General features: G+C 39.6%; 1 protein-coding gene across 3 annotated transcripts; it reads right to left on the bottom strand.

The window, feature by feature from the left end:
* LOC141797691 (clathrin heavy chain 1-like) lies at window positions 1-24,492 on the bottom strand. 3 transcript variants are annotated; one of them, XM_074679317.1, is made up of 34 exons: window positions 24,140-24,492; window positions 22,042-22,249; window positions 18,637-18,905; window positions 17,518-17,679; window positions 17,259-17,372; window positions 16,654-16,827; window positions 16,133-16,330; window positions 15,074-15,274; window positions 14,741-14,893; window positions 14,479-14,601; window positions 13,697-13,834; window positions 13,382-13,546; window positions 13,094-13,274; window positions 12,818-12,981; window positions 12,590-12,715; window positions 12,268-12,410; window positions 11,935-12,169; window positions 11,592-11,714; window positions 11,322-11,467; window positions 11,012-11,195; window positions 10,712-10,904; window positions 10,205-10,362; window positions 9,929-10,093; window positions 9,718-9,825; window positions 9,446-9,613; window positions 9,149-9,298; window positions 8,878-9,009; window positions 8,607-8,717; window positions 8,233-8,403; window positions 7,919-8,140; window positions 6,333-6,353; window positions 1,845-1,882; window positions 1,663-1,738; window positions 1,381-1,521 (listed from the first exon to the last, which is right to left on the bottom strand). In XM_074679317.1, the coding sequence occupies exons 1-33, from the start codon at window positions 24,179-24,181 to the stop codon at window positions 1,708-1,710; spliced, it is 4,917 nt and encodes a 1,638-aa protein (XP_074535418.1). In that variant the 5' UTR covers window positions 24,182-24,492; the 3' UTR covers window positions 1,381-1,521; window positions 1,663-1,707. The 3 variants fall into 3 exon arrangements, with proteins under 3 accessions (XP_074535416.1, XP_074535417.1, XP_074535418.1); XM_074679315.1 differs by lacking the exon at window positions 1,845-1,882 and having other exon boundaries at window positions 1-1,521; window positions 24,140-24,491; XM_074679316.1 differs by lacking the exons at window positions 1,845-1,882; window positions 6,333-6,353 and having other exon boundaries at window positions 1-1,521; window positions 24,140-24,490.
* Window positions 24,493-24,878: the final 386 nt, after the last annotated feature.

Consider the following 24,878-nt stretch of genomic DNA (forward strand, 5'->3'; position numbering starts at 1 on the left):
CAATTTTTATTTTTTATTCAGTCTAGTATTTCCCTTTCAGTCAGTTCATATCCCTCTGCTTGTTAATGACAGGTCCCCATTATCACTAATATGCATGACAAAAAAGGAATTCAACTGAGACTAGGGTTAGGATGACACTTTACACACAGCTTAAAGCATGTAAGGAAGTTAAGTACATCAAGGTAAATACAGTCTCTTATTTCGGACCATTCTTGACAAAGAACTATGTGTACTGAGACATAATTTATTCATCTTAACCATCTAAACATACAACATATAGGAGTGCTTATGGGTCTAATTAAGCCTTCATTAGAACACCAAAGGTTCCACCAGCCTGTATTCTTCTGCCTCCTCGTTTGATACGCTCGAGATGCTTCACAAGGGAGGAAACAGGACAGAGGTGGGGGGTCTGAATCTAAAAGTTTGACTTTGTCATGTTCACATCTGTACACGCAAAAAGGTAATGGTGACCAAAGGAAACACAACACCTGGCATACACTGGCCTCAGAGTAAATACACACACACATACGATACAGTTAAAGAGTTAAGGGCCCTTGGGTGTGGTAGCCGTGGTCCTGTCCTTGCACATACACATACATAGTCTCACACAAACACTGTACACAGCACAAGAGGTCACCTAAATACATGGATCTGATGAAGGAGAGCTAACATCTAGAAGGGTGGATTGGGTTGGCCCGGTGCAGGCTTAAATGGAGTAAAACTCTTATTTAGATCATCACTTCATACCCACACATACACACAAACACACCTTCATTCACAGAGCAACACACATCTGTTTGCATTTTAAACTCCATAAAGCTACACACCTGTGCAGATTATACTATCATTACTTAGTGTTGCTTGCTATAGCCATTCAAATGGCAATATACGCTGAAATATATGTAATGCTATCTTTTACTCAGAATATACAATAATGAAATGAATTATACAGACAAATGAGACAATGATAGCTGTTCACATGTTCGGTACGCTGGAGTAAGAGCTTCTCTACAATAAATTCTTCACAAGTGCAAAATCCAGTGCTCCTCCACCTCCTTCAAAGGTTCATTGCTGAGCTCGAACGAGTCCACTTCTGCACACATCATAAACCACTTTTAAAAAAAACAAACAAAAAGTACTAAACAATTCATAAATATGGAATGTGTTTTTCTCAAACAATACAAATCAAAGTCCTTCAATGCAGTTAAATTTTCTCTTTCACAAGAACAACAAAATAAAAAATACTGAAAACTGGAGTGGGCTGTTGCTTGCTTGTGGCCCCTGTTGAGAGTGGACGACCATGGGAACATGGTGAGGAACACAAAGACCGATAATTAAAAAAGCTCTTGGGTGAGGGTTTGGTCAAGGGGAGGGTTTGGGGTTTGATGGGTGTTCACATGCCGTAACCGAAGCCGGGCTGCTGTGGCTGACTGTAATTTGGTGCGGTGTAGCCGTAACCGTAACCCTGCTGAGGAGGCACCGCCATGTTGGGCCCTGATGTGAGCATTAGTTGTGGTGTCCCTGCAAAAGACGCGTTAAGAGTCAGAGCCTGGCTGTGCTTATTCTATGAAAAGTGTTGCCTTTAGCTCCTTGTTCACATGCTTTGAACTCATTCAACTTTTTTTCAACTTTGGCTGGATTTTTTTTGTGTTTTCTTTTTACCGTAAACGATGGGTTGGGACTCAGTAGCCTGTTCCTCCTGTTTCCTCAGGGACTCGGAGGCCTCCAGTTTGTCAACCTGTGTGAAAACACATCAAAAGTGGCAGTTTTAGACTCAGAATACGCCAAAGCAGGTGGGGCTCTTGAAGACCAAGGGCTGAGATGCCGGGTTTGCCAAAACTGACCTCTGGGTTATTTCACTGGCTGACGGATGGGACCATTCCTGTCAGGCGAAGATGAATACAGTCCAGATTTAAATAAAGACAGGCTACAGGAGGAAACTATTGTGTTGGAAATTAACTACTGCAGCTGGAAACCTACTGGCTTCTCTACTAAGCTTGGGTACGACGGTATCAGAAAGGCATCATTTTTTGTTGGTCAGTAGTATAGATAGGGAGGGGGAGACAAAGACAAATGTGTACTTGGCAATAATGGTCCCACCATCCAGCCACCCATACCCACGTCCCTACTGTGTGTGAGATGTAGAGTATGCAGAGAACTAACTCCTTTCCATTTAATTAAAATGACACATATCTATTTGTTTCAACTGGGTCAGAAAGCAGATATCAAACCTCTTCTGCATTATTGAAGTAAAGTTGATGGACAGAAAAGCACAATGACTAATTTTTGGCATTAATCAGGATCTGTTGTCTTTCTTTCATTAAAGGATAAGTTCTGTTTATACAGATTTGACATTGTTTATAGATTGAAGTAGAACAAAATACTCACCCAGAAGGTTTTCCTGATCCAAGCAGTGCTTCGGGGGATATTTAGATCCAAAATCGTGCAGCAGACGTCCATATAATGGGATCCATCGGGGCATAGACAGCGCCGCTCCTGAAACTGCATTAATTGTCCAAAAACTCGTGTTTTTCACCAATATTCTTTCATGGTCCGCTCCAGGTTAGTCCTCTGCTGCAGTCTGTGTCACTCCAGACAGCGCGGTGTGGCTGTAATGACCTCTGAACTTACGAAGACTTTGTTTACATTTGCCCCTCCGCGCATGCTCAGTACTCTCTGGAGAGCTGACTCCACTTCCTCCTTTCTTTGAGGGGCAAATGTAAACAAAGTCTTCGTCAGTTCAGAGGTCATTACAGCCACACAGCGCTGTCTGGAGTGACACAGACTGCAGCAGAGGACTAACCCGGAGCGGACCATGATGGAATATTGGTGAAAAACATGAGTTTTTGGACAATTAATGCAGTTTTAGGAGCGGCGCTGTCTATGCCCCGATGGATCCCATTATATGGACGTCTGCTGCACGATTTTGGATCTCAATATCCCCCGAAGCACTGCTTGGATCAGGAAAACCTTCTGGGTGAGTATTTTGTTCTACTTCATTCTATAAACAATGTAAAAGCTGTATAAACCGAACTTATCCTTTAATACCTATAAAAATATTAAACTGACTTAATCAATGATTAGTTTTGGATTTTAAAGGAGCATGCTATAACAATGCCCCGTTGCTGTAGAAATAATGAAAAAAAATGGAGCCGTTAAGCAAACTTAACCACCCCCCCTAGTATCAATGTTTATCTAAGAATGTCTGTTTAAGTGTAATTAGTAATGTCCTTAAATAGTTTAAATCAAAATTCTGACATCTGAGAGAAAAAAAAACTTCCTCAAACTATGTGAAAACCACTGCCCTCTACAGGTTGAAACACAGCTCCTGCAATGGAACGTTCCATTGGCTAATCTGACGGCACCTGGCATCTGTGGTTGCCAACCTTCAAGCTCAGGCCCTATGAAACTTACCCGGCTCTGCAAGCTGTGGAGACTCAAGTGTGTTTGAAGGATTGCCAGGACTGCTTTAAACTTTAACTTCAGAGGGCTGTACTGTATTTTATGGTTAGCATAGATTGTGTTAGCGTAGATGTTAGGAATTTAGGAAGCCGGTATCTTCAAAGAAGTAGAGTGGTTGTGGAGATTTTTCGATTCGATCTTGGTTAGATTTAGCCATTACTGTCTGGGAAATGTAGCTAGAGGTTTGTCTCAGTATTTATTATTTAGTTTGAGTGTCTATTAGTTAGCGTCCACAATAAATTAGCGTTGTTACTACCACGGCTGCTTCCTCTCTGAGAAAGACACTGGTGCTGTCTCAAATCGTACTTCTTTATGTTCACTCACTATTTTGAGCGTGTGAATGCATTCACACTGACAGCATGGAAAAACATGCTGCACTCTGATTTTTCTGCTGGTGTGCTCAAAACAGAAAGTTGAGAGTGGAACTCTGGATACTTCTCACCCTCAGTGGTCGCCATCTTGGCTACACAGCGGGAAGCATAAGAACAGATCAAACGATGGATGATGATTGTATTTAATAAATTACAGAAGAATACCTGTGAACGGCAGTGAAAACTTCAATCATTATTTTAGTCTGTACGAAGCGGCAGTGTTTGAGACTACACTACCAACTCTCTCCCTCAAGACTGCTAAAATAATAATTGGTGTTGCCCTGGAAAATTATCCTAATTTAATGCCCCAAGTTCACCCACTGCTGATGAGGTTTTGTTGTGAAAAAATTAATGTTCATTCATCCGTCAAAAAGCAATTTAGCTGGTTAGCTAGTTGACAAGCTCACTAGGGCGATATGAGGATATGAGTATCAATATTTTTTAAAAATCGTGTTTTTCTCTGTTTAGTCACACAAACTGAATTTCTTTTCCCATCTCAATTGTACATAAAGTCCTTTTCTTATCTAGAGAATTCACTCACTCAATTTACATTAACTGGTATCAACTGGTATCTTCATGACATGATTTAAAAATTCAATGCGTCGTTGTCACTCTTTTCTAATTAGAGTCATCTCGATCTGCTACATTAACCAGGAATCCTTATACATCAATGTGAAATTATGACGTTTGGTCAGCATCAGTAAATGTGTGCCTATGTTAATAAGTGAATAAATAAATTACACAAACACAAATATACACATTTGCATAACTATAGACCTCACATAAACTTATTGAGAAAGATAAAAAAAAATAACAGTCAAAAATTAGCATAATGCAAACACAGCACATGCTGCCAGATGTATTTTTTACATCTCAGGCAGAATGTTAGCAGACGTAACACACGGTCCAAATACGGTATCGTCTGAATGTTAAGTGCTTCAGGGGAAATAAAGAAGGTGTTAAGAATAAGTTTGGAGTTATTTGCTGGAAAGATAAGCAGCGTTGACCAATAGTAAAAGAACTTTAATTTAACTGAACAAAAAACTATGCTGCCAATAACAACTTTAAAGAATATGCTTATAAATTTAAATGTGAAATATAAACGTTCGTAAAATTATTTAAAAGATGGCACCAAATGATAAGACAGACAGACTTTTCCAAAACTGTTTAGGTTCAGTTCTCTACATACTCTGACTTCCTTAACAGTCGATCTAATTAAGAAGGCTGTTTTGAGACAGACAAGCTACTTTCTTCAAAGGAGAAGGGTTTGAGAGACATGCTAAAGCAGCGGTTTAGTCATTTTCTTCCTGAAGTGTGCATTGAAAAGAAGATTTGAAAAGCAGAGAGCAATGTGAAGGCAATGTGACAGAGGGGATGTACAGCCAGTTAAAGGTTTCCAGAGGCAGGCACAGCCAATGTTTCGCAGCTGGGCCTGGATGCTGCTGACACAGAGGGAGGGGCACCATGCTTGTTGTGCATTGTGTGGAAAAACTAGATATCTATGCATCTAGCCAGTGATCAGTTGTTTCTTTTTTAAAGAGATGTAAGGATACAATTATCTCAATGTTCAATACAAACCTGTTTGTTTGTTTTTTACCAACAGTTCAGTATTATAATCAAATGCTATCCATATTATCGGGATCCTCATACACTTGTTCAACAGTTGTAGTTCGACATTAGAATGCATCTTCCGGTTTGTGAGAAAAGAGCAGAGCAGATGAGCTAGTTATTTAGAGTGGTGCTCTTCCCCTGCACAAATGGAGAGCTGATGGGCATGCTGTAGTAAGTGGATGGCTCTGAGCTTTTGAGAAATATAACCCTTATGAAGTTTTCATTCAGATCCAAAAAAAAGAAAGAAAAAGATCTGACTCAAAAGCGACCCCTCTCTTCTGTGGTGCTGTACTGCACATTGTACACCATTGTGTCTTTCTCCTTGATGGGATATAAACATTTTTGTTTATTTCCACTGTGGCCGTTTCAGGAAATAATAATAAAAAAAATTTAACCTATGGACCATCAATGTTTCATACTATGTTTTGTGCAAATTCCAATGTTTAATCAGGGTCGGAACAAGAAATGTCATGCTGTTACCTGCTCTGACTGTGACTGAACACATCACTGTGACTACACAGTTAAAAAAAAAAATTTAAATTCTGAACCAAATCTGAAAGTTTTTATAGTTCTGATCAAAGCGAATGCTGACTGTATTGCTTAATTAGTGTTGATTTATTAATCATGCATGAAGCTCAGTTGATCCAGAGCCACCACTTGCACCAGCAAACCTAGCAGAGCCCTGAGCAATAGGTAAGAAGAGCCCCGCTCTGTAGTCCCTGGGTTGGAAGGCGGCTTAGTGGAGGGGTGAAGTTTAAAATCAAAGAAGCAGAGTGACATGGGGGGAGTTGGTTCATGCAGTTTCTAATTTCACTCCTTCAAACTACGAGCTACAGGATGGGGGTGAGGGTACCAAAAGAATGATTAAAAAATGGATTCAACTATCACCTTTTCCTGTATGGCATCAACCTGGAAAGGAGATTCAGAGAGGCAACTTAAAGAGGGGAAAAAGAAATGAAGTCTACCGAAACAAAAAACACACAAAAATTCAGAGAGAGGGATGCTGGTAATACTGCCTCTTTTGATACAAATGCTGATTTTTGATCCCTCTGTTACAATGAACCTATGCTGAGTTTAAACCGGGGATGTTTCAAAGTGGTCCCTTGAATGGAAATTATAAATCTTACCACCAGAATATTTTGAAAGTAAGAAAAAAAATCTGAACAAGGTCAAAAAGTGAGCACACTGTGTGTAGCATGGCTAACCAGGAGGTCTGTGGGGATAACAATATCAGTGCAAGATGCCGTCCGACACTTATTTCAGGCTTACAGTAATAAAAACACAAACAAGTCTTTGACTGATCATTTTCTGCCAATGGTGAAAATATTTAGTGCCTAAACATGCACATCCCAAGTTTCAACTCTGAAGTCTTTTGCATTCTGGCACTGTCCCAGAATTACCCTTTTTAGAAATCTCACGAAGAATGGAAGTGTTTCCTGGTCAGCCATTCTTACGCAATGAAATACTGCCCAGCAGAAAGTTATTAGAAGAGTGATAAAAAAGTAAAAAAAAAATAAAAATAAAGAGAAAATAGTTTTAAGACGCATTGTTCTCTTACGCTAAATGATTCTGCTGACAACAACTCACACCTCAGCTTAGGGGCCATTTACACGACAGCGGTTTTAGGATGAAACGCTATAGTAATGTTATGTTTCAGCCTCTCGTTTACACAGATACAGCGTTAGCTGACCTAAAATGTAAACTTTTGAAAATAGACACAAGAGTGGAATATTTCTGAAATGCTACTACCAGTGTTGCTGTGTAAGCAGTGAGCCGGCTTTTCCAATGGAAACGCTGACGTCACACCCCACTTCACTTAAGCGCATACAACAGTACAAGAATACTGTTGTTGTAATCGTCACAGACTACCATGTTGTGCTCGTGCTGCTGAATCTGCTGACTGTCTTTCAACAAAATTTGCATCTCTTGCTCCATTTCCGCACTTAGCATACCCCAGTACGCCAGATGATTGGCACAACTCTACTTTGGCGGAGATCTACCAATAGTTGTTTCTGGACAAGACAGTTATAGCGCCAACTACAGGCCTAGCATGCTCACTATAGCGTATTCAGCCCCTTGAAAGTGCAGATTTTTTTCACTGCGTTTTAGCGTTTCGGTATGAAATGTTATGGTATAAACGGGGCCTCAATTACAAGTTCAGCGCATTTATCATCTCTTCTTTAACACATTTGTATGAAAAAGAAGCTTAAACGAATGAAAACCCTGTAATGACACTTGACTAGGATAGTGGGCATGCATGTAGGAAAGGATATAAAGTACATGAGGGAAGTGTCTTTGATTCTGTCTGGGTATGGGTTTCTAAACAACATCTCATTTGTGTTAACACATAACAAGAGATTCAGGATTTTAGACAACTACTTTTAAATGGACCTTTTTATTTAAGTATGTTGTTCAGTGTGTTTTTCACTGTGCCCTAATATACCTCGTCAAATGGTTACCTCTGAACAACCCACCTTGGAGAGATACTCCCGCATGACCTGGATGAAGTAGGGCATGGAGAAGTCCATGATGTTGTGTCGCCATGCAGTCTCCAGCACTACATCGGGCCTGAGTAGGTCGTAGCAGGTGAAAAGGCAGGCTGCAAAACACTCCCTCTTGTCTTCATTCAGAAACCAAGCCAGGAGCTCCTCTGCCAGCTCGGTGTCTTTAGACTCTGATGCATACTGCATGGCGTCCTGAAGGGACAAAGACATGTTTACAGCTGCACAGTTTGACTGACAGGACAATAAAGACATCAGCTGTGTGATAATCACAGTGTAATACAAACCTTGTAAAGCTTGTCCTTCTTGCATAGCTCAACACTTTGTTTCCAGCGATTGTTGCCCTTGAAGAGATAGGCTGCAATCCTCCTAAACTCTATCAGTTCGTGCTTTTCCAGGCCCTGGGCCAACGAGATGTTGTCAAAATTGTCGTAGGCGTCAATGGAAGTGCGCAGTGCCTGGATAAGATTGAGAAGAGATATTAGACAGAGTTGAAAAGAAGACTTGGAGACAGATTTATCAGTTTGGTAGAGATCTGAAAAAATAAAAAGTATCTGACGCCATATAGAGCGACAATAATTTGCATAATTTTTCTACCTTACATCAACATAAAGACATTTTAAAAAAATCATTTATTATCTGCAATATTGAAAAATCATACCGCGTAGTCTTCTTCATTGATGAAGAGGATGTTGAGTGCTTCATTCACTGACTTATTGTTGTGATTTTGGACAGACCTTAGGTAGGGCTTAACCAGAGGCAGCTGTTTCACCTAAAGAAAAACAACCAAAAAGAAATGAATCATCACTTTTCATCACTCATTTTTGAAAAATAAAGTAAAAATTTTTTGAAGTCAATTCAAACACAGATGCATTTAACTTCTCAAGATATTTTGGGACAAAATATGTACAAATTATTAGAGACAAGTTTACCTTACTGAAGAAGTTAACAGCACGTGTGTGGTCCAGTCTTGGAGACAGGACAATGAGCAGGTCGTTCAGTAACATTGGTTTGTACTCTAGATAATAATGAATTGCCTTGTAGTATAACTCCACATTGGCCACCTGGAATGAGAAAACAGTCAATTGAACAGTGTAACGAGTCATGGTACTATTGCTTACAGAACTGGTACCCAGAATGACTACCTTCAATAATCGAGTTTACTAATTTCATTTTTTCCTTCCTTCCACTTTTTCCTTTTACCTTGGTGACAATGTCTTTAAACTGTCCCTCTTTCCAGGCATCAGCTGGGTGGTTCATCATGGTGATGATGGCATTGTCATACTCCTCATATTTGTCGTAGAGAAACACAAGCTCCGCCCAGAGGTGGGCCTGCTCTGCTGCCCGAAGAACCTGATGAACACACTCAGGTTAGATAATCAATTTGTACACTGGGTGGTCTGCAGACCAGCCAGATCTTTTTCATCCAATTCAAAAAGCATTTAATTCAAGATTAAGTTTCCTCCCGTGATGCTTTTTGCAGAGGATGCACTTGCCTACCTTTGGAATGTTGACACGGGACCAGAAGAGCTCCAGGTGCTCCCTCATCTTCTGGGGTTTGAATTTTGAGTAGAGGATGGCCAGCTCAGTAAACATCCCCATGTGAGCACGTTCCAGACCTAGGGCAGCTTCCAACATGGTGATCAGCTCTTCAAAGTAACCGCGATCCTGCAGAGTACAGTCGGATCAGTTAAGACTCATGTCCTGAAGGCAGTAAACAAAAGATTCTGGCTGTTGTTATTTCAGAAGTTGCTCCTGGTCAGCCTGGTTACCTGGTAGTAATTGATCAGTTCCTCCAGCTCATCTGCATGGACAACAATGTGAAGGCCACACATTTGGGCAAGGCGGAATTCTGTCCCGTCCACACATGCAAAACACACCTGGCAGAGAAAAAAAATCACAGTTAAAGAAAGGTGTCTACCAATGTCTTAATCTAGCACATGTCTTTGGACAATATAAAACCAGCCTTAACTAATTTCTAACCTCTTTCCAGGTGCGGGTGCTATTGGCTTTGCGAGCTCCATCTACAGCTGCTTGGTATTCTCCCAGGTGCACAAGAGTGGAGGCCAGACGGCCAAAGTTTGACACATTGTTGTAAAGCAGTTTGGCTGCATCATACATTTTATCATCGTAGCAACGGTCACCCACCTAAAGAGAGTTGAACAGTAAAAAAACAAAACTGTAAACAGCTGAGATCTCTATGTAGTAACTTCATGAATCCTTAATGAGCGTATATGCCATATATTTCCCAATACATACTTGCTGAATGTGAGCATTGTTGGGTCCGTTGATGAACTCTTCCAGTTCTGCCAAGCGGTTGGTCTTGGCAAGGGCAAAAATGAGCTCTGTTTCAACATAAGACTCGCGAGCCTTCTTACGGGCCATCTGCAGAAACTTCACCAGGTCCTCCCAGTTTCCTGTCACATGACAAACAGTTCAGATGAACTAACTGTTTGTTACCAAAACACTAATCAAAGAGGGGACACAGATTTTTTAGACACTATTTTTCCCTTTGGTTCCCCTGCAGTAGCTTTAACGACTCAAAGCTCATATTTATCCTTATTTCTCTCACACTGGTTTTCAAGGAATCCTTTATTTCAGCCTGTCTGAAACACTTCATTCAGCTGTTGTTCCTTTACAGATTCACAAACCCCTTTCACGCTAATTGCCCAGCCTTGGTGTTTGAGGTCTCAAATGTACCAAGATCTTGTGCAATCACAAATTGATAAAAAAAAGACAAAAATAACAGATCAAAGTCCATCTTACCGCCTTGGGCAGCAGCTTGTCCAACCTCCATGTAAGCTGAAGGGTCGTCAGCCTTGATATAAGAGTCAATAGCTTCCTTGACCATGCCCTTTTGTAGCTGGGCCTTTGCCAGCTGACTCCACACTGGTGGCTCATTGCAGCGCTCAGCAAACTCATAAGCTCTATCCAGGTTACCAATGTGCTCAATCAGAACCTGGACAGACATACAGATTATGGATAAGAGTCTAAGTCGTGATCATGATTTGACAGCATGCTGAGTATGACAGCTTTTATGTCCATCTCAAGCAGTAATCAGCTGACCTGTACAGCAGAGGTGTTGACATCAAATTTCCGAAAAATAGCAAAAGCCTCCTCGAACAGTTCGTTGCTGATGGCAATGTTCGCAATGTCTGGGGCATCGTAGTTGTCTAAGCGACTGATGTACTCCATAACACGTGTTCGATCAGCTTTGATAGCTGTCAGGATAAGCAGATTCTGGAGGTTTCTGAAAAACAACAGAGGACAGCTTTAGTACGAGTATCTTCGAGTGTCCAGAAAAACCGACTGAATCTATAAAGCAGTTTTTTTATTTAAATAATCAGCTTATACACGTGCTCTCAAACCTTCTCACCTGTGCTCACTAAAGACAGAGTTATCCAAAACAATCTTCTCCAGAAGCTCAATGAGTTCATTAGGAAGGTCAGCAGTCATAAAAGCCTTGACTGTGACAGAGACTTCTTCTGGATCCTGGGTCTCAGACAGTGCTGTCTGGACAACCTGCAGCAAGGAGGGAATTAATTAAATTAATTAATCCAGCCATCCAGCTGTATAGGAAACCATTTTTTTTACATCATAAATTAGTGTGGCATAATATAGGACAGCAGATGTCATAGACTCTAACCTGGTCAATGAGAGGCCTCCTGTAATTGTTGGTCTCCAGCAGCACACTTGCCCACAGCTCAGGGTTCTTGCGGCGCACAAGGTAGCGGGAGAGGCTCTTAAACAGTGAGTTCTCATTGCACACCTGGGATGTATTTAAAAAATAAATTAACATGACAAACATCAATGGATTAGAAATGTATTGAGGGGGGAATGTATGTATGATTAGAACAACAAACATGAGAATAAAGTGAAAAGCAAGAAACTTATTCCCTCCTCCTAAAGCAAAGCATCTTCATAGTTAGCAAAACTCAGTCAGCTGTTGTCTTCACTTTTAATAGAACATGACTTTAGTTTAAACTCACGTGGATCAGCTCCTGGTCACACTGTCCTCTTTCATAAGCCACACAGGCAAGATGAGGGTCTCGCTTCTCACAGTACTTGCCAACCACGCGGCTGTCATAGTAAGGGTTCTCCCTCAGGAAGCGCTCAGGGTTGTTGTTACTGTCAATGTAGATCTTAGCCAGAGCATTGTGGGTCGCAGGCTCCTCACAACCTTCATGAATACGGGCCTCCAACCAAGGCAGCAGCAGCTTCAGTCTGGTGAAAGACACACAATCAGGATTTTACATAACTTTTTCCTAGTGAAAACAAGTTTTCTGAAAACATCAAAGTCTTAATAGTTTTTCTCTTCATACCGATTTCTTTTCTCCACTTCAGCCACAAGTTCATCTGTGGAGAACTGCCCTCTAACTACCAGGATCAGATTCTTAATCACATCCTCTGCGCAGTCAACATCCAGTAACCCTCCAATGACGACAGGCAAGCGGCTGGGATTCACCTGGCAGAGATGATCATTGAGTTAATATATTTTAAAATTAAAAATGGAAAATAAAAGTTTAACTTTAAATGAAGCATAGCATTTGAAATAAGAGTCAGTAAAAAACAAGCATTCTTAGCAACCGTAAGATATACACAGCTGAAGTTAAATTTGAATCTTGTATGATTTTTGTAGTTTACCTTCTGCACATAGATCTCAATGTATTTCTGCAGGCTGTTGCGGTAAAGATAAAGGACCAGATCATGGACAAAATCAAAGCGGTCGCACACAATGATCAATGGCAATTGGTCGGTGAGCTTGGCTTCCTATGAAGAAATACAGAAAACATCAGTACAAGCAGCCTGGGTAAAACTGAGACAAAAGGTAGGGCTATAATTGCCTCATGCTTGTTGTGGTTTATTGTTTACCTTGAGGAAGTTCTTTACACGTTCAGGATCGTAGCAGTTACTCTCTCTGCATATTCTTTCCACTTCTTTGATCTGGCCCGTCTTGCAGGCAGCCTGTATATATTTAAAATGGACCTCTGGATCTTGGCTGAAGTTTACAATTGAGCCCAAAAAGTAGAACAAGCCTGTAAGACATGAACAACACAAAATCATCTCATGAAGTAGAACAACTTGTTCTTTTCATAAAAAGATGATGAAAGGTACGACTGTGTCACAATTGTTGTGTTCTCAAGTTACCCTCAAAGCTCTTGAATGACTCAAAAAGTTCTGTGAGGGACTGAGTGGAGAGCTGCTCGTGGTACTTTGAGGCGACCTGGACACAGATCTGAAGGTTCTGTCGGATGTTTGCTGACAACATCGCCCTCAGACACTCTAAAGAGTCCTCCACAGATAAGGAGCCAAAGAAATTCACCAGCCACTGCAGACAGAAAAAAAGACATTTAAATAGATATACACAGTTAAAAATCGCTCTGTCTCATTTGTTTGAGCATTTTGTCACAGTCAATGTTTTCGCCTGTGCTGTACCTCTGGGTTAAGAAGGTGTGTGTGCACCACAGCACGTTTTATGTCGTACAGGTCGGTATAATGCTCCAGCGCTCTTTGCAGGAGACCAGCCTTTTCACACAGCTGTGCAACATGTGCACGATCGTAGTGTGTAAACATTTGATTTCCTAGAATGGCGTCTGCAACCTACAAATAATACAACAGAATCAAAAACAAGTTTAATGACGTTATTTTTCTCCCAGAAATATCTAAAAGAAGACGGAGATAATAGTATTCATTCAGACATTTTGACTTAAACTGATAAAAACTCTCAGCGAATTTCTTATTCTTGCGTACCTGTGGTGCGTGAACAAGATTCATTTCTAGCAGTCGCGTTTGCAATTGTCCTTCCATGGGCCTGTTGTTTTTCAAGGCATCGAGTAAGAAAGATGTACACTGCTGGATCAGGTTGTACTCCATGAACACATCAACTATCTGAAACACAGCAGAAACAAAAGAAAGTTAATACATTTTTCCATCTTTCTCAAGAAATCACAGCTTTGAAAAAGTAAACATTTTTGGTTTGCGCTGCCATGATATAAGATTCTCAAAAAGATCATACTATACACATTTAAGAAAAACTGGAGGATGAAGAAAAACCCAACTTCATCAATTTTAATGGTAAAGGACAATCAGCATCAATTTCTAATACTGATCAAAGCAATGTCTTAATCTAATCACTGGCCTGATAGCATTACCCCCATGTCCATTTTGAGTGAAATATTATCCTTTCTTTTTCTCATAAAAAGAACAGATTATAATCAATGTTAATTCTTTGCAACAGCTCTGCTTTTTCTTTTTCACTAAATTGTAATAATATAATTTTCTTTTTTGAATGACCATCCCTTGGTTCCAAATCAGTCTTCTTCTTAACTTAGGGCAGCCACTTTCTGATCTACTGAAAAAAAAATCTAAAAGTTATAGCAAACTGCACAAAAATGTGGAAAAAAAATGCAGAAAAACGCAGTTCCAAATTCGGTCTGTACAAACTATTAGTTGTCTGTTACAGGAATAAATGGTGGTGATGGTAGTGGTGTGCTGTTCTTCGTGGGTTTTTTCCTCTTTATTTTCTTGTTTACCTGTGTGATGTCAGCAAGTGGCTCTTCATCCTGAACCAACATCTGGGAAAACTGCAGACCCTGTTCTGGGCTTATTCGCATTACGTTCCTTAGCAAAAAGATCCAGTCTGGAGTGTAGCCAACCTACAAAGACCAAAAAAAAAAAAAAAAGAAACATTATAAAACAGAGTTTTGTGGCAGAATACTCCTCTTTTTCTGAACCACAATGGTCTCATAGTGTCCACCATGAGAAGGAATAACGAGAAGGACGCTTATCACAAACCTTTTTGGCATACAAGACAATCTTTTGGAACTGTCCTGTCTCTGCAAAGCACTGAATAACTTTATTAGGAACGTTGGCTCGAAGGTAGACACTGAGGGCAAGAGTGGGATCTACAGACTTCACCAGGTCTCCAAGCTCCTCAGAGCACTCCAGCTGGAAACGCAGGCAAGAAGTGAAAAAAAAGAAAAAGCAGAATAAGTTATCAGGCAGAATCAACTTGAAAACAGCACAAATGGACCTGTATACTTTAGTTGGTGACCAATCTAATGTAACAATTGTTAACAACTGCCCTGGGTGATTTGGTAATTTACTTTGGAACGGCAAGTCACCAACCTTGTCCTCTTTCAACCATTTCTCTAGTAGCTGTTTGCGTCCTTGCTGGAGAACAGGCCTGCACAACTCCAGGGACTCGAACTTATTAAGCTGGCCTTGGTCCAGCAAGATGCCAAAGTATTGGAGCAAAGGAGATGTCTGGCCTGGTTGGGCTGGAACACTCTGGAAGCGACGAATGGTATCTGGGGTCCTCAGGATACCCTGGAGAAGAAAGATAACAGGATAAACAAAAGGAATGGACGCTGAGAAGTTTCTAGCTTAGGAAGGGTAATTCAGAGCAATGAACAGACGGTCAGCAGTAAACAGTTACATCAGCTGAATGTTACATAAAAACACAAGGCGTACAATTCTCTGAAAGTTTGTCAATAAAATATACAACTGAAAGAGTGCATCCCTACTTTTTATATTACTTTTAAACCACCGTGGTAAAGAATTAAAAGCTATATTTTCCACTTTAAGGAAACAATCTTATCAGTATGACCCTAAATTAGTTAAACTGAGACTGCACAATAAATGGATGTTATCTCCCTGATGTCACTCATCTGGTTAAAACTCAGAATGATACAAATAATTTTTAAATCAGGCCATAAACACCTTTATTCGCCTCTATCCTCCTAGATAGAGGAGGAAAGGGGGGAGTGGGTAGTGGCATGTCAGAAACAGGCCACAGCCTGGATTTGAACCCCGGCCACCCACCTAAGGGCGAAGATCATGGTGTGCAACCTAAGTCACGAGGCCATCTGCACCCCATGAACTGTAGTTTTTAACACTTTAGCACTCCCTCATATTTTGATATTTTTATTTTTATTGTTTTTATCTGGACATATTCAATTGCAAGTGCACTTACACTTCAATTTTTCCACTTTCTTAAACTTGTAATTTCTTACATCTTTAATTCTATAATCTCTCACATTTGTATATTTTGTATTTTCTCAAATCTTATAATTCCTTATTTTGCACTTAATATTTTAACTTTTTGAAGGTGTAACAGTAACAAAAAAGCAATTTCACTGGCCAAATTAATTAAGTATTTCTGATTCTGAAGTACACTGACACTACCTTGGGTGCATTGGCTGCCACTTTGGCTGCTTCTGAGTAATTCCCTGCTGCAAAGAGTGTGTTGAACTTGCGGGCGAACAGCTCCTCAGCGCCAGCTAGATTGTTGCGAACAGCCATACGGAGAGCCAGGTCTGGGTTCTGGAGAACGTTGGTAATATAGGGAATGATGTTTTCCTCTTCCACACACACGGACAACACCTGGAAACAGATTGTATTTAAATATTGAGTATGTTAATACACAGAATGTTTGAAAAGCAATTATCACTAAAGTGAATTCACATATTTGAGTGATACAGATCCTAAAAGAGAGACTCTTTACGAATAACATAAATCATCTTTACAAACAGCATAACCTTCTGAACTACTGTCTTAATGACCATCATGACTGTTCCTAAAATTGATGTGGCACTGTACAAAATAACACAAGAATTTGCTGGTTTGCAAAACCATCTCAGAAAAGACTGTAGACGTATGTTTCACTGCTACTGATATGTAGAGAATCAAAGTGTTTAAAAACGTACCTGTCCTTTTCTGTTGACTCCAATGATACCAGCAGTTGGCTCATGAGGGGCAGTGACAAAAATGGTCTCCCCACTGATCCTGTTCATGTAGATACAAGTTCCTGTCTCTAGGTCATACAGATGGATGTAGCCATATTTGGTGATGAGGAAGACGACATCTTGCTTGGAGCTGATCTGAATGTGAAGAAGGAGAGGTCATTTGTTTTTGTTAATTTTTTCTAGGTTAAAAAAAGAGTTCAACTGATAAACAAAGACATATTACCAAAAAGCTCTAAGGGGAAAAAAAACCCCTGCAAGGTCAAAGTGTGGCGTCACAGTGTTTGAAAGAGTTAGGCATGACTTATAAGTCATTGTAATTTAAACTAACATTTTAATACAAAAATAATGCATATATAACCACAGATAGAAATGCCCTCTTTACACCAACAGGGGACAAAAGATTTCAAGGTGCCTACAGAGTTGTGACACCATGTGTCTGTAGTAGCCCCAATTGAAACCACCCAAACAAGCTAATTTTTTGTTTTGTTTTTCCAGAAACCTTGGAATCATCTTCCACAGGCAGCAAGCATAGGCTCTGTGTGGTGCCTTGTTAATGTTTTTTGTACCTGCATGGCCACAGGAAAGTCATTCTGTGCTTCTGGAGGAAAGAAAACATCTACAGCTTTCTTTGGGAATGGCTGGTTTCCAGTAGGCGGAGTCCCCACTTCGATTATATGCAACTAGAAAAAAGAAAAAGAAAGCAATTAATGACAATAGTCACCAAAAGGCTTTTAAAAGTAAACAGTTAAGTTGTTTTGACTTTAATACTGTCATCTTAATTTTTGGAGTTTTCAGCCTAAGACATTTTAGTGTTATAAAACTTACTTTCCCTCCAGCCTGTCCTCTAACAGCGAAGCAGAACAGAGTTGACTCTTCAGTGTTACCCTCCATCTTAAACTGTGCAAAGCCCGCAGCATGCCCCTCGATAGGCTGAGACACCTTCCTGTCGACTGAGTACAGCTGCATGGCTCCAACGACTCGATTTTGCTAAAAGAAAAAAAAAGAGAGAAAGCTAAAAAATTAGGCAATCGCCTAAAATTATTGTGATAAAAAAACAACATTATTGGTTTTGTTACAACACTGGAATATACTTTGTCTACGATTAATACAACAAAGAAAGTGGAACGTTTTTTTGTTTACTTGCTGCAAGGTATTCATTTCAATTATAATAATGTTTTTTATAAACTGAGTTTTATTGATTTTTCACAAATAAAAGAGGCGAAAGTTACAGTTTGTCATAATTCTTAAAAGTACATTTGGAAAAAAAAAATAAAACCAAATAAAAAAACACAACAGAAAAATAATTGAATACAGCCATCAAACAGAAATTATAAAGGACCCCAAGCTGACCACCTGGGCCACTTCATTTTGATACCATTATAAAGAACACTAAAGCTGTAGCATCAGTTCAGCTTCATCTTAGAGTATTACCCTGTGATACATGATAAAGAGGTCAATTAAATTATTACAAACACTTCAGTACTCACACAAAACAAAGGATTAAAACTGGGTTAACTCTAAGTATATATGTCCTTTTTATGTGGTTTGTTTCCTCAATCCAAGCCAAGTTAATTCTCCATATATAAAAGCAAGCAAAGGTCACGCAGAGGTCACTGCATTGATTTTACTCCAGTTCTCAATGCTGCAAAAATTACTCTTAACCAAAGAAACCAGAAACTTTTATGAGGGTTTCAGGTTAAGAAAGTACTCTTCCAGGAATTACATGGTTCCTCTGGGCCATTGTTGTCTGTGTTTTGGCCGTGGCCTGAATTCCCATGAAGATTATGCAAATCAGACCAGTCATGTGTGACACTACAGTTAGCCTGTTAGCATGGAGGATATTTAACTTGTGCTTTTTTTTCAATCCTGTGGACAATTGAATTCTACTCCTGGATGCTGTGTCCCAAACACATGCACATTCTCAGCCTTTCCTTTTCATTTTACCTGTGCTGAAATGCCAATGAGCAGCAGCCACTTCTGTTTGGCGTCTGTGCGATAGTTGATGATCTGGCAGCCTGCCAGGCTGGAATGCCGGTCAAAGACTTTGATTGGCTGAGAGTCACCCTCCATGCTCCAATGGTAGACTGCATTGTCTGTGACCAGGGCTACTGTGTTGAGGGAGATCCACTTCCAGAAGGTCACATCGTCCGTCATCGTGTGAGCCTTCATTTTACTCTTCATCTCAATGTTAAAGATCTGCAGGGTCTTTGCCGCTGAAAGAATTCAGAGTTCAGGATAGCAGTGACTCAGATGAACTCTGTGACTCCTCCCAAGTAACACTCTATTAACAATGACGACACAATATTTAGCAGAGTTAGGTGACTAAAGTGGCTACACACAACCTACATTAGAATGCTGCAGTGAAAAAGCATCTAGGCATACCAAACTCCTATTCTGGACTGCGAGTCAGGGTTTGGTTTGAGTAACAAAACAACCAAACAAAAAGCTAGAACCAGTGTAAAGAAAAGAGGCACAACCAACAAAAAGGCAATCACTTAATTGTTTGATCTGCATTCAGTATGGCCTGAAGAGAAGTTGGCTTGTTCTTTGCCAGCACTGGGTCCAGGCAAACTGATGTCCAATGTGTATTGGGCTTTTCTACTACTGATCTACTGACTGATCAACTGATTGATTGGCTCCTTAATGATAATTACTTTTGTTGTTGGCACAAATATTTTATAATTGAATAGAACGGTCCTGTTAGCCTTTAAACTCATGGCTATGTTGCTTTACTTCAATGCCTGGATTCTTTTTTTAATCTGATGTAATGTGAAAATGACAACCACATCATGGAGGAAAAATTGTTTCAGTTTTTTATTGTATTTGGAAAAAAAACTAAAATGAGATCAATTAGTAAACAATGTCCAAATAAACTCAGCTCAAAATCTAAGACAGTTTGTGTTTGGTTGGTTATTTCTTTGCCAAACAATGCTTCTTGGCAATTAATCTTACTGCAACAGAATAAGCAGTTTTGCATTTGCAGAAAAGATTTGGCAAATTTTCAATGGCTCTACCCACAAACCAAGCAGGTTTTCCAGTGGTATGAAATTTCTCACCAAGAAGCATTGTTCCAATGAAGAAATAGTCCAGCAAAACACAAATAGCCTTACTTCAATGCAAAGTTAAAACTACAGCAACAAGTTTGAGTAGGAATTGGGCTTTATAATTACAGCATGTGTCTAGCCTTAGCTGGTCAAACTGCTGGAGAAGGGAAACTCCAGGCATATTGTTAGAATTCAACTAGGATGTCTCATAAAATGTAAAATGAGGGATGTGATTAATTTCGAGTAGGGTCTGAATGCAGATTAGCAGTGGAAGACCACAATGCACACAAACAGAAATAATGATGGGAAAGATGGATTCACACCCACTTTCTTCCTCCAGTTCAGTGTCACTGAAGGAAAGGCACATTCATTTTATACGCCACAGCATATAGATAAGTATAAATCAGGCAAAAGCTGGTGTCGACCCCAAGTTACCCCATATTTTTGACTGTAAAACAAATACTTTCTTAAAGTACTGTGAAATTTCTGCAAAAAATCATTTTCTTATACTGTGTGCAGAGCAGCATGAGAGAGGCTTAAGCCTAAAATCCAGAAAAGGACTGAATAGACTGTCTTTGATATGATTCTCCCTTCAATTTTAACATTTGTTCAAACTGTATTTAGAAGTCATCAGCCATCTAAACCACTATTGTGTTTTCTGCCATGATATGAGAATTATAGTCCTGACATACAACACTTTTTACATATTGTATTCACTGTATTTAAAGCAATATCTGTTATGGTTCAGAGTAGAATGAAGCGAGCAGTGTTCAACCAAATACAGGTCAAACGAAGGTTAAACGGGATTATTACGCTGATTTTTCCCCTCCTAAATAATCTTCACCTCTTTCTCTCTCTACAAAAACCCACTCCAGTTGCATTCATGAAATAAAAACAGCATGAAATAAAACTCTGACTCCTTAACCTATTAAGATGCTTTGCATCCCTCCTTGTGTCAGTAAATTTTTGTGTACTTCTTGTGTCAATGATATTCAATGTGTGTCTGCATCCTCTTAGACAGAATTCTTGTTGCATCAAGTTTGGATGTTCTAAAATATAATCTAACTGAATAAGTAAGAGAAAATCTGCACACATATCTGTATAAATTACTTACATTTGGTTAAATAACAGACCAACAGGCCAAGACTAAAAAATTGCATACTCCAGGAGAGCCACCCCCTCTCTTCCATCCCTATCCCTGCTCACACCTTGCAGGCCTCTGTCTGAGGTCATAGCATAAGTTAAAATAAAATGTAAATATTAAAAATCACAGGTGGACAGAGCACTATTGTTAAAAAAAGTCCTTACAACAAAAGCACATTTTATCAAGAGTCACAAAAATTAGTTACTACAAATAAAATGGATGCAAATGACACTGCTTGCTTCATTTACCCATGGTTTAAAACACTTTATCATCTTTCCCCCCTTTAATAATTAAATCTTCTGACAACTTAGACGTAATCATTTCCAAAGCCCTCAACACTACATTTTCTTTTAACACTGGAACTTTCCAGTCTTTAAAGTGAACTGAACTATCTGCTTTATTTGGTCTTGTCTCTTAATGTCTGTCCTGCACATTTTACACTAATTTTAAACCACCAAGTAAATTCATTAATGTTATCTAACTGCCAAAGTATATTTTAAAAAACAGCTATACTATAAATTCTCAGTTATCGGTAAATGGTGTATAAGGGACGGACACACACAAACAAACAAAGGAAAAAGAGACAGTCCTTAAAGCTGCCCTCTAAAGTGTTCCTGCCCTGCTTCTGCTATCACTTTAAATTAAAGCATTCATTAAGAAAAGTCATGTGCAAACATTTCAAGACAGTGCATACAGGATAACATTTTTACAACTCATGATATTTAAAATTCAACTCACCGTCTGCAAACATAAGAAAGCAGTAGGAAATGAAAAAAGAGCAAAAAACAAGCAAAATAGACAAAGCATTCATGACAGCATGACATTTTAATACTACCAGTGCTAAGGCTAGTTCATCCTTGCATATCATGTCCTTTACATTATAATTTGTTACACTACATTCGAGTGGCTTGACTCCTGTGACAAACAGAAATGAGGTGATCTACATATGAACATCAAAATAAAAAGCAGACTGTGACAGCTACATAACTGACTAGTAGCACAAACAAATTTTATACAAATGACCCTACGGTTTAGAGCACCTTTGCCTGGAGTAAGACTTCCTTTGTACCTTCTCAGAGGCATTCCACACTTAGTTCTACGCTGCAGTTATGATGAAGTTATGTGATGACAACACAACGTGTAAAGTGTCGCAGAACTTACCTTTGAGGGCGATCACTTTACTGGCAGGGTTCATGATGGCACTGTCTGCAGAGATGGGCCTTCGTATGGGGTTGTTGGGGTCTGCCAGATCAATAATGACAACCTGGGCCTGTTCACCCACCTTCTCTCTTATACAGATGAACTTGTCAGACTCCATGGTGAGCGTACTAAATCCAATGTTGGCTGGGTTAATCCCCAGGTTCTGGAGCTGGGATTTGAAAGCAGACACTGTTTTAGTACGAGTCCTTAACCCGCACATAAAAACCACAAGCACAATCCACTGGGCACGAAACTCATTTTAGCATGGTATTGTGTCTTTGCACATCACACAGAAGATTTAAATCATTTGAAATCTACGAAGTTGTATTTGACAAAAGATTTGTGTTCAATAAAGGTAATTTTCATTGGCTCTTTTACCTAGAAAATCTTGGTTGTAGAATCTCGGTCTAACACAAGACTTCAGCAGAAAACACGTCCTTTTGCCAATCTGTTTCTAGCATTATCCATAAGTAAAAGCAATGTTTTAAAAGAGGAAATTATATCAAGAATAAAATCTCCTGATTGCTAACTCTTCTCATAGACACTTTTAGGCGGGTGCCAAATACTGATTCAGCTTTTTAGTAGAAAATAGGACCAAATCACAGGCACAACAATTCATTTGTTGTTGTTATTGGGCCTTATAGTTAGAAAGAGCAACACCAGATTCTATGATATGTCATTTCTGCTTTATGCCCACATTCCCTTTTGTCCAGCTGTCTGTCCTGGTCTCCCTTTCTTCAGCAGCACTGGATCGGAGTATATTATTTTAAATTGAATAAATAATCACACAGGTGCATCACACCTGTGAGATTGTGCAGTTAAAGACAACTGCACTTCATAGAAAAGTGATTTCATCCACCACACGTATTTTTGAAGGAGTCACTGATTTTGTTTGCTTCGTGTATTCAGGTGCTAGATTCCCAGTGCAGCAGTAGCTAGTTGCTACTCTGAGTCTCAGCCAAAGCCATTGGCTGCATCTTACCCTTAACTTAATGCTCTCTACATTTCTTGTCTCTCTTCAGCTGTTCTATTCAATTTTAAAAAAAAAAAAGAAAGAATCTAACCTGTCTTTTTTATGTTTGTCAAGATGCGTTTCAGCACAAATAAGAAAATAAACAATTTCAGATTTTCATCGAAGAGAGTAAGGAAAACAAATATTGAACTTTTGGCGTCCATATTGCCATTGCCTAGCAACTTTGCTCCCATTTGGGTACCACTTGAAGACTGAGCCGTTCATTCACGCGCATTTACGAGTTTCATTTGAAGGCAGCATAATAGTGTACTGTTACTTAGCAACAGGTCGTGTCACGAATACTGCCCCGAGCTAGGTTAAGTTTTTAGGAAGTTATAACAATGCCTGTTAACATGAGAGAGTGATCATCTCTGTGTTATTTTATAGACGGAATCAGAGGAACGACAGTTTATACGGCAGCAGAAAACGGAATTTTAAAATAACACTCTACAGACGGACTAATCTCAGTCTGTCTTCCGTTGTAAACATCCCTTGCCGTGTCATGCATTGTATGGTACGGAGTCAAACCAGACTACAGCTGACCACAAATTTGAAAGCTACTAGCCACCTTTACAAAACTATATTAGTTGAGAGCCGCTGTCATATGGGTCTCAATGAGCAGCATTATGTCTACAACAAAACCAATATGGAACAGTTACAAGATACCCCGGTAAACCACTCCGATTAAAGATGAAGACGTGCCTCCAGCAGTCCTCACGACACACACAACGGTTATCAGTTTCATTGGAAATGTGTCGCCGACTTATTCCATTGGCATTCGGAAGGTCGGCAAGGGTTTTTTTGTTATTTCACAGTAGTCGTTCACAGTTATAATGGGTCACTGACTAAACGCACTGAATGGGAGCTCTGAGCCTACAAAGCTAATAGTTAGCTACGGGCTAAACGGGGGAAGGGAGGTCATTCATTTGTTGTGGATATTGACGCTGAACGTTAGCGTTGCTATTAAGCTGTCTCTAAACTGCCACGAAGGGAACACACGTCATTGAGATTTTCTGCACCTTTACATGTAGGAATTTAAATACATACCTGTAAATGCTCCTGGAAGCGAATCGGCAGAATCTGAGCCATCGCTGTTTCTTTTACCTCCCCCAGAGTCCTGATAGTATAGCCGTAAAGCTAGCGAGCTAGGCAGTAGCTAGCTACGACCTCCTCGCTGTCCGTGTAGGTCGAAGCCAGTCAGTGAACAATATTTAAAAACGTAAAGGATAATCCAACGTGATGTTAATCCCCTCTTAAAGCCTAGATTCAGAAAATGTGTTTATTAAGTCCCAACTCTGCGGTTCTTCACTGCACTGCATCGATGGATGGCAGTGGCTACGGTTGATAATGTCCAAAACCCGCAATGGCGGCGGAAACGGCACTGAGGTTTCTGGATCCGGAAGCATCATCTAGAGAGCTCTGGAAGGACACTAGCCATCTCTCTTTCTCTGACTAGATAAAATCAGGATTTATTTTCCAATCTGATAAAATTCAAAATCATAATATTAATACAAATAAAAAGGAAAGTATCTCTGTTACCAGTCGCAGCAATCATTTACATTTCTCCAGGTGGCAGGTCAGAGCCTAATTACCAAACGAAAATAAACCATCATACATTTTTTAGTTTATCAATAATGAACCCAGAATCTATTAAATTAGTCTTTCTTAAATATATGAAGAATATATATATATATTTTTTTGTGATATCTTAATTTTTATAATGGGCAAGCAAATTTTGTAAAACCACGCCAAGTCAGTCTGCACATTCAAGTTTCTTTAACTTGAT

This window comes from Halichoeres trimaculatus, unplaced genomic scaffold (genome assembly GCF_033239565.1).
Source record: "Halichoeres trimaculatus isolate MK-OKI-2021-1 unplaced genomic scaffold, fHalTri1.1 fHalTri1_scaffold_9, whole genome shotgun sequence".
Classification (NCBI taxonomy): domain Eukaryota; kingdom Metazoa; phylum Chordata; class Actinopteri; order Labriformes; family Labridae; genus Halichoeres; species Halichoeres trimaculatus.